The sequence below is a fragment of the Notolepis coatsorum genome (genome assembly GCF_963971535.1).
Source record: "Notolepis coatsorum genome assembly, chromosome: 20".
Classification (NCBI taxonomy): Eukaryota; Metazoa; Chordata; class Actinopteri; order Aulopiformes; family Paralepididae; genus Notolepis; species Notolepis coatsorum.
The window spans coordinates 56,684,448-56,698,445 of record NC_140184.1 but is presented as its reverse complement, the minus strand read 5'-3'; the positions used below and the strand labels follow the sequence as shown (position 1 = coordinate 56,698,445).

At 41.8% G+C, this 13,998-nt stretch overlaps 1 protein-coding gene across 1 annotated transcript in view; it reads right to left on the bottom strand.

The window, feature by feature from the left end:
- lrrc49 (leucine rich repeat containing 49) overlaps positions 1-13,998 on the bottom strand; it is a gene marked incomplete at both ends in the record, with an annotated part of 262,827 nt that overhangs the window by 237,789 nt on the left and 11,040 nt on the right. The window contains 2 exons of the mRNA XM_084337119.1: positions 5,559-5,589; positions 8,933-9,136. Coding sequence (XP_084193245.1) covers positions 5,559-5,589; positions 8,933-9,136 — 235 coding nt within the window. The remainder of the gene's footprint in view (positions 1-5,558; positions 5,590-8,932; positions 9,137-13,998) is intronic.

Sequence of the window (13,998 nt, the reverse complement as noted above, 5' to 3'; positions counted from 1 at the left end):
TGATGGTGGTTCACTCCTTCACCGAATACAATGGAAGCACGGACAAAGCTATGGTAAAATTGCACAGTCATATGCAGACTTCACCATCCAACATTATGGCTCAGCTACAACCATTGTGTTTGATGGCTATGAGGATGGGCCATCCATTAAAGACAACACACATCAAAGAAGAGGAAACAATATTCATCCCATTGTCAACTTCACTGCTGAGACAGAGTTCTCAGGTAAGAAGGAGGAGTTCCTGTCAAGAGATCTGAATAAACAGAAACTGATCCACATGATAAGTGATGAACTGAAAGAACGGGATTGCACTGTGGTCAATTCACTTGGAGATGCTGATGTAGACATAGTAAGGGCTGCAGTGGGATCATCTCTTCTTCACACCACGACGCTGATTGGAGAAGATACTGATCTCCTCGTCTTACTTCTTTACTATGCACAGAGAGATAGCAAGGGCCTTTATTTCAGATCAGACAAGGCGAAAGCTGATGGCAGTTTTAAAGTGTACGCCATAAACCATTTGAAAGAAGTACTCGGACAGGATGTGTGTTCTCAGTTGCTGTTCATCCATGCTGTGACTGGCTGTGACACAACTTCCCGGATCTTCGGAGTTGGCAAAAAGACAGCATTCCAAAAATTTGTAAAAGGGGATCCTGTCCTTCAGGCTTGTGCCAATGCATTCACTGTACCAAACCAGACAACAGATGTGATCGATGACCTTGGGTGCCAAGCAATGGCTGTCTTTTTGGTGGAAAGTGCACAGATTCGCTTGCAAAAATGAGATATAACATTTTCAGCAAGAAGGTTGTCTCAGCTTCATCAACGGTAACGCCTGAACGTCTACCACCAACTGAATCTGCTACCAAATTCCACTGTCGTAGAGCATACTACCAGGTCATGGTCTGGATGGGAACAGATGATGGTATAGATGCTCTAGACTGGGGCTGGAACCTGCAGGACAATAGATTTGTCCCACTCATGTCAACAATGAATGCTGCACCAGACAGTCTCTTGAAGGTCATTCATTGTAACTGTACCACTGCCTGCAAGACACTTCGCTGCTCATGCAGAAAATATGGACTACCTTGTACTACTGTCTGTGGACCATGTCAACTTCATGAATGTGACAATCCACATAACAAGTTTCTCCCAGAGGATCCTGAAGATGATGATGAGTAGGCCTAAAGACCACAATAAGTGGGTCATTTAATTTGTGTTCAACAAGGTTGAATATAATAACCAATTTTAATTTTAGCCAAAATAAGCTACAGGCAGCCATTTTGATGATGCAAATGATGCATTCCTAGCAGATATATTTAGCTAGATATTTTGCTCATTATTAATGTATAGAGGTGCCATAATCAGTTTATAAATCCTTTAGAAATGTTTTCCCATTTGAGATACAGGCATTCTAAGCTCCCAGTCGTCATTTTGGACACGATTTTGAAAATTAAGCCTCTTCGGAAGGTGTATTTCCCTAAAACTTTAGTATGTTCCTAAGTATGTCTAGGGGTACCTGGGGTACCAGAATCAAATGACAAAATCATTTATATAATTTTTATATTGACATATATATAGCCATTTTAAGCTTGGCCAGCCGCAATTTTGGACGCCATCTTGAAAATGAAGCCGTTCTGGAAGGTGTATTTTCCTAGATTTTTAGTATGTTAGTGAGCATGCCCAGAGGTACCAGAATCAGTTGAGAAATCCTTTGCACCATTTTCTTAATTTGAGATATAGCAATTTTAATCGCCCCGGCGCCATCTGGGACGCCATCTGGGACGCCATCTTGGAAATGACGGCTTTCGGAGGGGTCGATTTTGGTCGACTTTTAGTATGTTATTTAGCACGCCCAATACTACCAGAATCCATTGAAAAACCTTTTGTATCAATTTTTTTGGGGTTAAACCATATATTGACTCGCCTATAAAGCCAGACAAGAGTCCACACTGAACCCTATTTGACCCATCCCCGTCATCTATGATCCATCTCTCATCGGGTGGTAGATTGGATCATCGCATTTGAAAATATTTAAGGAGGTAGTGTTACACACAAATACTTAATTCAGTTTGGGCAGGTCAGGCATTCAAGATATGTTTAGGTGCTTTCCCTTGTGGAAATAATTATTTTGTAGAATGCTAAACCTGTGTTTTGGAAGTGGAGTGGAGAAAACGCTATCTATGTGAGCTACTGAAATGAGGAGGAAAGTAACTAACTACATTTACTCTTGTTACTGTAATTGAGTAGAATTGTTTTGAGTATTTTCACAAGCCTGTACGTTTACTGCTATTTGAGTAAATTCTTTATAATTTACTTTTACTTGAGTAAGTTATGTTTTTGGTGATAAGTTAGTGAGTATAATTGGATCTGCTATACACACTAATTTACAGTAAAACCTCTTCACCTCTCATAACTGATATGAGCTGAAGGGACCATCCCCAAACCTTGGACTTATAATTATGATGACCCATCAAAACCTTTGTAAATACCATGTAAACACCATGCCAGAATTTTGTTTTGTTTTGGGGGGATATTGGGGCATGTACAAATTATTTTCAAAGATTTTCATTTGAAAGTAAATACTTATTTCATAAGAATATTAGGTATTATTAACTAAACAAAATCTTAACTGATGTCACAGTATTTCTAGTAATATATATCAGTGCTCTTTCCACATCTGTGAAGTGGATATTTAGACTGAGCGTAATTAAACAGACTTAGACAGACACTAGAGTCTGACATGGGTTGTTTGCAAGTACTGTATGATACTTTTTTAAACAGGACTTCATAAAACCTTGTGAATACAGAATTATTCATGTCAATAAAACATACCACAGGTTTAAAACATGAATCATTAAGGAAGGGGGGAGTAAGACAGCGGGAGAGAGATATTTCAAATGACCGTGTCTTTTGGTTTCACACATGTTGGAGACATCTCTGATGAGATCTCCAGTCAAATGACCCCTCTGGAAAGCACCATTGCTTCAGCTGAAGGTAGGTCGTTCAGCAGTGTGAGGTCAGGACTTGGCCAATGGGGTCTGAATGTGGGTTGAATGTCCCACGCTCCCAAAGGAAATATCTCCTTTTGAATATTTCCAATGAAACTGGAAAGATGACAACATCCTGCCACAGTCACAAAGGCCTTGTGAAAAAAATAAATAAAAAAGAGCACGAGAGACAGAGGGCTGGGAGTGTTGTCAGAGACAGTGGTATCTGTGACAGTGTTGAGTATTGGAAGGAAGCCCATAGAAGGCGAGAGCTGAATGTTTTGTGGTCGACACTGACTGGAAAACAACTGGGTGAAACAACAGAACATTGTGTAGTAATCATTTGGAATCCAGTGCATGTAGAGAGGAGAGGAGAATTATTTTTATTTTATTCAAATGTGTTCCAACACAAAAGAGCTTGTTTCAAGGTTTTTCTCAAAACAGGTACAATTGTAAGATATTGTCACTTATTTCACAACATTTCTTGGAACAAGTAATATTCTCTCATCCCATTGACAGATTTTTCACTTGTTTGTGGATAGATAGATATAGATATTCTTACCATATATATCCACATCTGTCTGTGCATACCTGCATTTAATCATTTTTACATATCTGTACTGTAGATACTATATCTATATCTGTACATATTCCTTACCTACTCTTACTAGTTACACTGCCGGCCAGTATGACTGTCTTTATACCTGTATCACTGTACATATTAATACTACAACTATGTACATACATCTGATTAACACTATACTCAGTAGTACTAATTTATATTTTTTATACCCAGTCTAATAACCTGTACATTGTATATTACTATTGCACTTTACGGTTACATTTGCACTCTGGTTGGATGCCAAACTTATTTTTGTTGTACTGTACTTGTGCTGTATAATGACCATACATTTTAATCTAATCTAATATTTTATCCAAAGCGCTTTACAACTTAATGCCTCACAATCACCCATTCACTCACACATTCACACACCGATGGCGGAGGCACCCATGCAAGGTGCCAATCTGCTCATCGAGAGCAGTTAGGGGTTAAGTGTCTTGCTCAAGGACACTTTGACATGTTTCCGGGAGGAGTTGGAAGTGAACCAGGAACCTTACGCTCTACCTCCTGAGCCCACAAGAACTAGTAAAATACTCATCTGACACCAATAGGCTATTACATCATTTCAATATTTTTAATATTGAATAATAATAATAATAATAATAATAATAATAATAATAATAATAATAATAATAATAATAATAATAATAATAATAATAATAATAATAATAATAATAATAATAATAATAATAATAATAATAATAATAATAATAATAATAATAATAATAATAATAATAATAATAATAATAATAATAATAATAATAATAATAATAATAATAATAATAATAATAATAATAATAATAATAATAATAATAATAATAATAATAATTATTATTATAATTATAATTATAATAATAATAATTATTATTATTATTATTAATAATAATAATAGGTTTTTAATATCAAAAGGAAGGCCAGCCTGTATTACGGAGGCTGCGAGATTGGTCCGTAACAATAGATATCAGCTCAATTTATATTTATAATTATAAATAATAATGTAATCTGCTGCAGAGTAAAACCTTTTGCAAGCTGTTTAAGACAGACAGAGTTGTATCTGCGGAGTACAGTAGGTCAATTGAGGAACTGAGTGTGGGAGTAAATTCCCGACAGCTTTTTATGTTTTTCAAACCAATGTTCTTCAACAACTGTGGGGAAATAAGAGAAACGGTGTGCCTCTCACTGATATCCCTAAATAGTTCGGTTAGTAAGACAACACTGGGAATATCCATCAGAATCTGTCTCAAATAGCAACTCCACAAGGAGAATGGTTCAGTCTTATTCTGGATTATTCAATCTAATATCACAAAAACCACAACATCCTACTAAGGATGGGGTGATGACAGACTATATATCGTGGTAAAATTATTATTATCACTGGGGCGGCCGGGTAGCGCAGCGGACTAAGCGTCTGTCTACCACCGCAGAGACACTGGTATCGAATCCAGCTGTCAGCTGTGCCTCCGGCTTGGCCGGTCGTCATACTGACACAATTGGCAGTGTCAGCGGGAGGGAAGCCGGTGGGTGGTAATCTGGTATTTGTAAACAGCGACTCCTACAGGTCGGTCAGGGCGCCTGCACAGCGAGGAAGGGATCTGGGTGAGGTAGTGTGCCCTCCCACGCGTTACACTCACCCAATGAGAGTCCTCGCTGCCAGGTGAAAACAGGCTGCTGGCTGTCTCCCATGTATCGGAGGAAGCATGTGATAGACTTCAGGGCTCCCTAGACCGGCAAGTAGGGGGAAAATGCGCGCAACGACCAGGAAGGGGAGGGGGGGAATTGGCATAACGACTAAATTGGGATGGGAGGAAAATACAAGAAAAATAGGAGGAGAAAAAGTGGATAAAAAAAAAACACCATCACTGACGTGCTTACCAACTGACAACGTCAACATACAGTACAGTTCAGTTTATTTGGCAAAGCTACAGCTACAAATTGGCAGGACCTCTCACATCTTGATCTGGCCCCATGCTGAGCCCACAGCTGACACCACAGTCAGGAGGCTCAACACCATGGTCAGTGTCCATTAGAACAGTGTTTAACAAAGATAAATGTTAAAGGGGACATGCATTGCTATTCCTAGCACTATTTGGGCAACTTTACACAATTCCTGTGAGTCTATGGAACACCTCTGTAAGGTTTTATTAAAAAAAAAATCATTGTTTTATATTTCTAATAAAGTACTCGAAAGCCACATTTTTCTCACTTTGGTATTCAGGCTGTTGGCCTGGCTCCGCCCATAAGCACTTTGAGTGACAGTCATCCACACAGTCTGCGAGTGGCAGAGAGAGAGAGAGAGAGAGAGAGAGAGAGAGAGAGAGAGAGAGAGAGAGAGAGAGAGAGAGAGAGAGAGAGAGAGAGAGAGAGAGAGAGAACTGTGTAAACAGAGCTGCGTGTGAGATAACCAAGTCCCCTTCTCTCTCTCAGTGCTCCCGTCTCTCTCTCTCTCTCTCTCTCTCTCTAAACAAACAAACGCTGCTCTCTCTATCTCTCTCTCCCTCGCAGAGTGCAGTCGAGGTGTCGGGTTTCACTATCTGACTCGCTGTTTGAGGACGTTTTCCACTCGCTCTGCTATCGCTGTGTGGGCTGCCTAGGTTGTGGGCGGGCATTGGTTCCAACCACAGAGCCAATCGGATCACTATCCGGTCCATCCTCGCAACGTGACGTCACGTTGCGAGTCAAATCAGAACGACCTGATTAAATCGAGCAGGAAATGGTCGGACCTGAATGAGAGCAATCCGCCAATATGGTATTTAGAGACACAGACACATTGATACTAACTACTATTACTATAATACAATGCTAGACACTGAAAAAAGCCATTTATAATGCATGTCCCCTGGAACATGCCAACACCAGGGGAAATGTGCTTACCATCTTCTCCCGATTCAGACAAGAAGATAGATAGAAGACCAATGTCCTGTCTGTGCATTCAGTAGAAAGCTATACGGCTGCAAGCTAGCCTAGCTTAGCACAAATTAATGGAAGCGAATACGGATCAGCTAGCCTAGCTATTGACCAAAAACGCCTCTCCCCAAAGTTTTAAGCTAGGCTAGCTGATCTGTATAAACAAGTAACACTGTACATTGAGGGGGGGGGGGAGGAGACACTGTACAAACAAACACAATTGTACATTGAACTATTGACAAAACCATACTAGGTAAATGACTGTACATTGGAGGGGGTTGGGTTAGGATATTTATAGGGGCCAGTGTTGAATTGCAGTCTCCCGTAGGTGTCCCTTGAGAGAGGTTTTGAAAGTGGGTAGTGATCCACATTCCTTTACAGCTTTGGGTAGGGCGTTCCACATTGATGTGGCATAATTGCGAAACGTGTTTAGTCCCTTATTTGAGCCGAATCTGGGTTTAACATGATTTGTGGAGCTCCCTCTGGTGTTGTGATCGTGGTATTCACTGACCTTTGGGAAGTATTTTGACATGTACATGGGTACCTTGGTCGTGTAGTGTATCTTGTAGACCAGGCCCATTGCAAGTTGTTGTACTCTGTCGTCTACTCTAAGCCATCCTAGGTTGTCAAAGTGGGCAGGGGTGAGGTGGGTTCTAGGAGTAAGGTCAAGCAGTAGTCTGACCAGTTTGTTTTGAGATGTTTGTAATTTTGTTTTTAGCGCCTTTGAGGTGCTTTGGTACCATGAGGTGCAAGCATAGTCGTAGTACCCCTGAATGAGTGCTCCTGCCAGAGTCTTCAGGGTGTTCTTGTTTACCAGAGAGGAGATCCGGTACAAGAATCGAGTTCGTTGGTTGACTTTTTTTATTACATTGGATGCCATTTTGTCACAGGAGAGATTAGCCTCTAGGATGGAACCCAGGTAGGTAATTTCATCTTTCCTTGTGACAATATTGTCACCCACTGTAACTGAGAAGCCGTCGGTCTTGCTGAGTTTGTTATTTGAACCGAAGAGAATGGACTCTGTTTTGCCCATGTGTAATGATAGTTTGTTATCAGCGAGCCATATGCAGATTCTGCCTAGTTCCGAGCTGAGGGTTTTTTCAACCTGTAACTTGTTCTTGTCAGAGACCAGCAGGGCTGAGTCGTCCGCAAACAGGAACAAGTTGCAGTCACAAGCTGACGACATGTCATTTGCATAAATTAGGAACAGTAGCGGTCCTAGTATGCTTCCTTGTGGAACACCACAGCTCACTGTGAGGGGGGGGGATAGAGTACCGTTTACCTCCACCATCTGTTCCCTCCCCTCAAGGTAGGATTGCATCCAGCTCACTGATAGACTATCAAAACCAATTGCTTTTAGCTTGTCAATCAGAATGGAGTGATTGACCGTGTCAAAGGCCTTTTGTAGGTCCAGCATGACCATGCCGCAGTATTTGCCTGCGTCCACCTCTTGTTTGATGTGGTCATTCAAATAGAGAAGGCATGTGTCAGTGGAGTGGGATGTTCTGAAGCCAGATTGGAATTCGTAGATTAGATTTTTTTCCGCTAGGTACTTTTCGACCTGTTCGTAGACTATTTTTTCCATGACTTTCGAGATGGAGGTGAGAATAGAAACAGGGCGGTAGTTGCCTGGGTCTAATTTGCTGCCCTTTTTGTGCAGAGGGGTCACCCTCGCAATTTTGAAGTCCTTGGGGACGTGTCCCTGTTTTATGGAGAGGTTTATTATGTGTGTGATGATTGGTGTGATGGCGGCTGCTGAGTCTCTGAGGAATTTGGAGGGGATGTTGTCATGGCCAGTGGCCTTGTTAGGTTGGAGGGCGCTCAGTTTATTGAGTACCTCATCTGTTGTTACCATTTCCAGCTTGAAGTCGGAGAGTTAGGTTTCCATTTCTCCGAAATGCAAACAAAAATCTGTAGTTTACTTTACTCTAAAGGTAACGGCGGATGGCTCTGGAAGCGGTACTTTAAAGAAAGAAAAGGGGGGAAAAAGGAAAAAAAGACAAATGTCATGTTTTACAGTCCCTGGAACCAAACCAGACCTCTGCCATGAGATCCTGATGTCTTTCACTGTGATTTGTGACTTTTAATCTCCTTCCCTGCTGACCTTGCGAACCAAGGCAACCTTTTTGTCCTGAAACTGGGCACCGAACAGGAAACCACTCATCAATGTAGTCTGACATGAAGCAGCAGCAGGCATATCAAATGAAAAACAAGAAAGAAATGTACTCGGATGTACAGATGTACTCTGAGGACTGAGGTCACATCTGCCTGAATGTGAACAAAATAGATGAGTTATTAGATGAATATTGACCTCCTATTCCTTGTTGGCATGCTTGTCAAAACAACAACAACAACAACAACAACAACAACAACAACAACAACAACAACAACAACAACAACAACAACAACAACAACAGACCTATTCTTCCCCAACAAGAGCACTCTGAGGGAGCTCGGGGCTTCGATGCCAGACATCCGACAGATGCGGTTGTCATAGAGGTCCAGGAAGACCAGGCATCGCAGACACGACAGGTTCTGGATCCTCGTGATCAGGTTGTGCTGCAGGTTGAGCAGCTGCAGCCTGTCTATGACGCCCAGCTGAGGGCATTCTTCTAGACCACGCCTAGAAAAAAGAAACACAAAAACATATTATCTAATTCAATATATTACTTCTTATTTAATTGTGCATACAATCGCATTATATGCTGAAAGCGCTAACCACCATAATCATTGCTCAAAATGGAAAGGTTTGATTTATCGATGGGATGATATTTTGTCAGCAGACTCAAACCCAAAGAGAAGGCTGAGGGTAGGGACTATAAGGGACTTTGCTGCTCCCTGGTGGTGATGTACAATATAGCACCTGACAACTTAACAGACTGAAGAATACGTTGGTGTATCAGGTTCAAGTTCTTTATTTGTCAAATACACAACAATACAGGGGGCATTGCAGGTAATGAAATTCTTGTGTTTCGAGCTCAGACTCAACAGTGCACAATTAAGAAACATCAATGAATACAAGAATGGTAACAAACAATAGGTAGTAGTAGTAGTAACATCTAAATAAAATATAAAATGAGGTAAGATAAAATAGTCAATTATTTACAGAGTGTCTTGCGTGTAGTGTATGTGCATGATAAGGTGCAGTGCAGGAGGGTGTGTGTCCAATAACAATAAGTAGTAGTAGTACAATAAATTAAATTAAATATCAAAATGAGGTAAGATCAAATAAAAGTAGTAATAAAAAATAGTCAATTTCTACAGAAAGTGTCTTGAGTAAAAGTGCATGTGCAAGATGCAGTGCAGGGTGCATGTGTCTTATGTCTCTTGTGTGTGTGTGTGTGTTCAAGAGTTTTTTAAGTGGGGGCGGCTGGGTGGCGCAGTGGAGATTGCACTCGTCACCAATGCAAGAGACTCCGGTCTCGAATCCGGGTGTCAGCATTGCCTCCGGCTTGGGCCGGCCGTCATACTGGCTCAATTGGCAGAGCCAGCAGGTGGAAGTCGATGGGTGGGGATTTGGACGTTGTGGACAGCGACTCCTACAGGTCAGTTGGGGGACGCCTGCACAGCAGAGACAGGAAGTAGCGGGGGTAGTGTGAGCCTCCCATGCGTTACACCTCGCCACTGAGAGTCCGCGCTGGCAGGTGAAAAGATGTGACAGGCTGCCTCCTCGTGTACCGGAGGGGACACGTGATGCAAGGCTTCTATCCTCCCTACAACCGACCAGTGGGGGGCATAGTCGAGCAACGTTCAAGACAGGGGAAGGGAGAATTGGAAACACGAAATTGGGATGGGAGAAAAATAGAAAAGAACGAGAAAAAGTGGATAAAAAAAAGTTTTTTAAGAGGTGTGTGTGTTCAAGAGTTTTCTTGGGGACAGGGACCATGGTGGTCTTCTTCAAACATGTGGGGACTGTATTTGGTAACATTTCACTCAAAATAAGAAGATGAGGCTCAACTAGACCCTGGAGATTTCCATTACTTGGTTTATATCAGGAGCAAGGTTCCTTCTACAAGGTGAAATACTTTTGTAGTCACTCCCCATTTTTGTGAGTTTTTTTGTATTCTTTTGTCAATTAAACACCCTTGTAATCTTCCACTGCCTCCTTCGTCCTGCATTTGAGTTCTACACCTCCCCACTAGCCTGCTTGGTTAAAGGGGAATGTCACCCATTTTAAGAATTCACATGTGTTCTTTCTGTGTCAGCATTTGTGATGAGCCCCATTCACTGTCTATGCAGCAGCCCCAGATTTTAACATCCCAGTCACATCACCAATTGGAGGGTTCTAGCTTTAACCCTTTCACTACCACACTATAGAAGGTTAACCGTATGTAGTCTGGTAGTGAAAGGTTAACCTGCTGTAGTGTGGTAGTGAAAGCATTAACCTTCTGTAGTGTGGTAGTGAAAGCGTTAACCTTCTGTAGTGTGGTAGTGAAAGTGTTAACCTTCTGTAGTGTGGTAGTAAAAGGTTAACCTTCTGTAGTGTGGTAGTGAAAGTGTTAACCTTCTATAGTGTGGTAGTAAAAGGTTAACCTTCTGTAGTGTGGTAGTGAAAGGTTAACCTTCTGTAGTGTGGTAGTAAAAGTGTTAACCTTTCCCACGGAGGACGCCATAGCCCATGTGCTGCACACAGCAGCATCACACCTGGACAAGAGGCAGGGGAACTATGTGAGAATGCTATTCATCGCATACAGCTCGGCATTCAATACCATAGTCCCCTCCATACTCATAGCCAAGCTCAGGGACCTGGGCTTGAACTATGACCTCTGCCAGTGGGTCTTGGACTTCCTGACTGGCAGACCCCAGGTGGTGAGAGCAGGCAACTGCACCTCCTCATCCATCACCCTCAACATAGGGGCCCCCCAGGGCTGTGTTCTGAGTCCCCTCCTCTACTCCCTGTACACACACGACTGTGTGGCTCAGCGGAGTAGCAATACAATCATCAAATTTGCTGACGACACAGTGGTGGTGGGCCTGATCTCTGCCAACGACGAGAGGGCCTACCTGGAAGAGGTCAAGGTCCTGGCGGGATGGTGCCAGGAAAACAGCCTCTCCCTGAACGTCAGCAAAACAAAGGAGATGATTGTGGACTTCAGGAGGTCGGGGGTCAAGGACTACAGCCCCCTCAGCATCGACGGGGCACCGGTTGAGAGAGTCAACAGCTTTAAGTACCTCGGAGCCTACATATCCGAGGACTTGACATGGACCACACACATTGACAGTGTTGTGAAGAAGGCACGACAACGCCTCTACTTCCTCAGGCGCCTAAGGAAGTTCCAAGTCAGTCAGAAGATCCTTAAGAACTTCTACTCATGTACAATAGAGAGCATCTTGACCGGCAACATCACCTCCTGGTTTGGGAATAGCACTGCACAAGACCGAAGCAGACTACAAAGAGTGACACGTTCAGCCGAACGCACAATTGGAGGGGGGCTCCCCACCCTCCAGTCCAGAACATTTACAACAAGCGTTGCAAGGGCAAGGCTAAGAGAATCATTAAAGACTCCAGTCACCCGAACAACTGCCTCTTTGAACTGCTGCGGTCAGGCAAGCGATACCGGAGTCTCAAGGCGAGCACAGAAAGACTCAGAAGAAGCTTCTATCCCCAGGCCATCAGGCTGCTAAACGAACAATGAATGAACACTACACAACAACAACCACCAAACGCACATAGCACACACATCCACACGCACACACTCACTTAAACAAACACACTGTAGCACCCACTCCACACACTTTATAGCACACACCCACTTTAAACAAACACACTGTAGCACCCACTCCCCACACTTTATATTTATTGATGAAGGATTGCACTACAACTCGTACACCTTACTGTAAATTGTACCTAAATTGTACCTCATCCCATTTCTGCTTTGCACTAGATAGTACTGTACATTAGTACACTGCATAGTATTGTATATTATATGGTAACTCAGAACATTGTACATATGTCTATACCGAACACTGTGACCTCTTTTTCTTCTTCTAAATTACACGTATACTATGTTTGATACTATCTTGTCTAGCACAGTCTCTGGAGCGTAACAGTAAGAAGCATTTTGTATGAAAGTATTCTGTACTTCTGTATGACAACTATTAAAGAAACTTGAAACTTGAACTTGTAGTGTGGTAGTGAAAGGTTAACCTTCTGTGGTGTGGTAGTGAAAGCACTAACCTTCTATAGCGTGGTATTGAAAGGGTTAAACCTTTGTAGTATCATAGTGAAAACTTTAACCCTTTGTAGTGTGGTAGTGAAAGGGTTAACATTATGTAGTGTGGTAGTGAAAGTGTTAACCCTTTGCAGTGTGATAGTGAAAGGGTTAAGAGAGTGGTGCGTATTCACAAAAACTGACTGAACTGTCCTGAGGCCTGTTAAGCCTTAAGGTCCCCCCCTGCTTTTCTTTATCATAAATCGATCAATAGAGACTGTATTAGATCCCAATTATCATATCATGGGGGATCATTGGAAAGCCACACTCATTGGCTACAACCCTGTGCAAAGATTTTCGAGATCGCCAAATGATTGACGGCGCTAGAGCCCCGGGAGTCGGGGGTGGTAATGTGTACTTTTGCGTACTTTGGGGCACGCCTCACATATCGGCATGTAACTCGAGAACCGCTGAACGGATTTTGTCACCTTAAAGGGCAATCGACAGGCAACAAATAGGGCTTTAATTCTATCTATATATTGTATTAAAAGAAATGCACACCCGAGCCACTAGAGGTCGGCCAAGAATCGTCCACATGTGGGCCCTTGGATGTTAAGAGGTGAATGTTTAAAAAAAATAAAAAAAAAAAAAGACCATAACCCTATCAAAAACAGTAGTCAAAGTGTATATTTTCATTTTTACCGATGTTTTATACGATTTATCGGAAATATGAATTTATCGGAAAATGCTAATTATCATAAAAACCGCAAGGAAATTACTAAATCCAGATTCAACCCTGCCATTGGAAAGGGGAGCATTTTCCCTATCCATAGATGTATGATTTGGCCATAATAAGGTCAAGGTCAAGGTCAAATATGAATTTATAATTAAAATCGATTATCATTCATTACTGGATCTACAAATCCTTCTGTTTAATCATCTTCCCTTTATTCATTTGCTTAGATTTTTTGTACACATGATCTCAATAAGGTGGTGAATGAGCTCCGTGAGCATTTTCTCGTACCCTGCAGATTTAACATGATCAAAGATGCAAAAATCATAAATCATAATTTATATTCTCCTTTTCTTCATTACAATTTACTCAGCCTAGTAACAGACACAATATTTCTGACACTGGAAATACATACCCCCAGGTCCCTAGATGTTCCTAGATACCAAGAACATGCTAATTGACCTTGCAGAAGTGGAGCAATCTTCCATTTACTTAGGCATGTACCTTTAGGCGAAATATTCCTACAGCTTAACAAGAACATAATGTGAATCCTTAAAATAGATGACATTCCACTTTAACTTGAATCTACAGTATTTCACT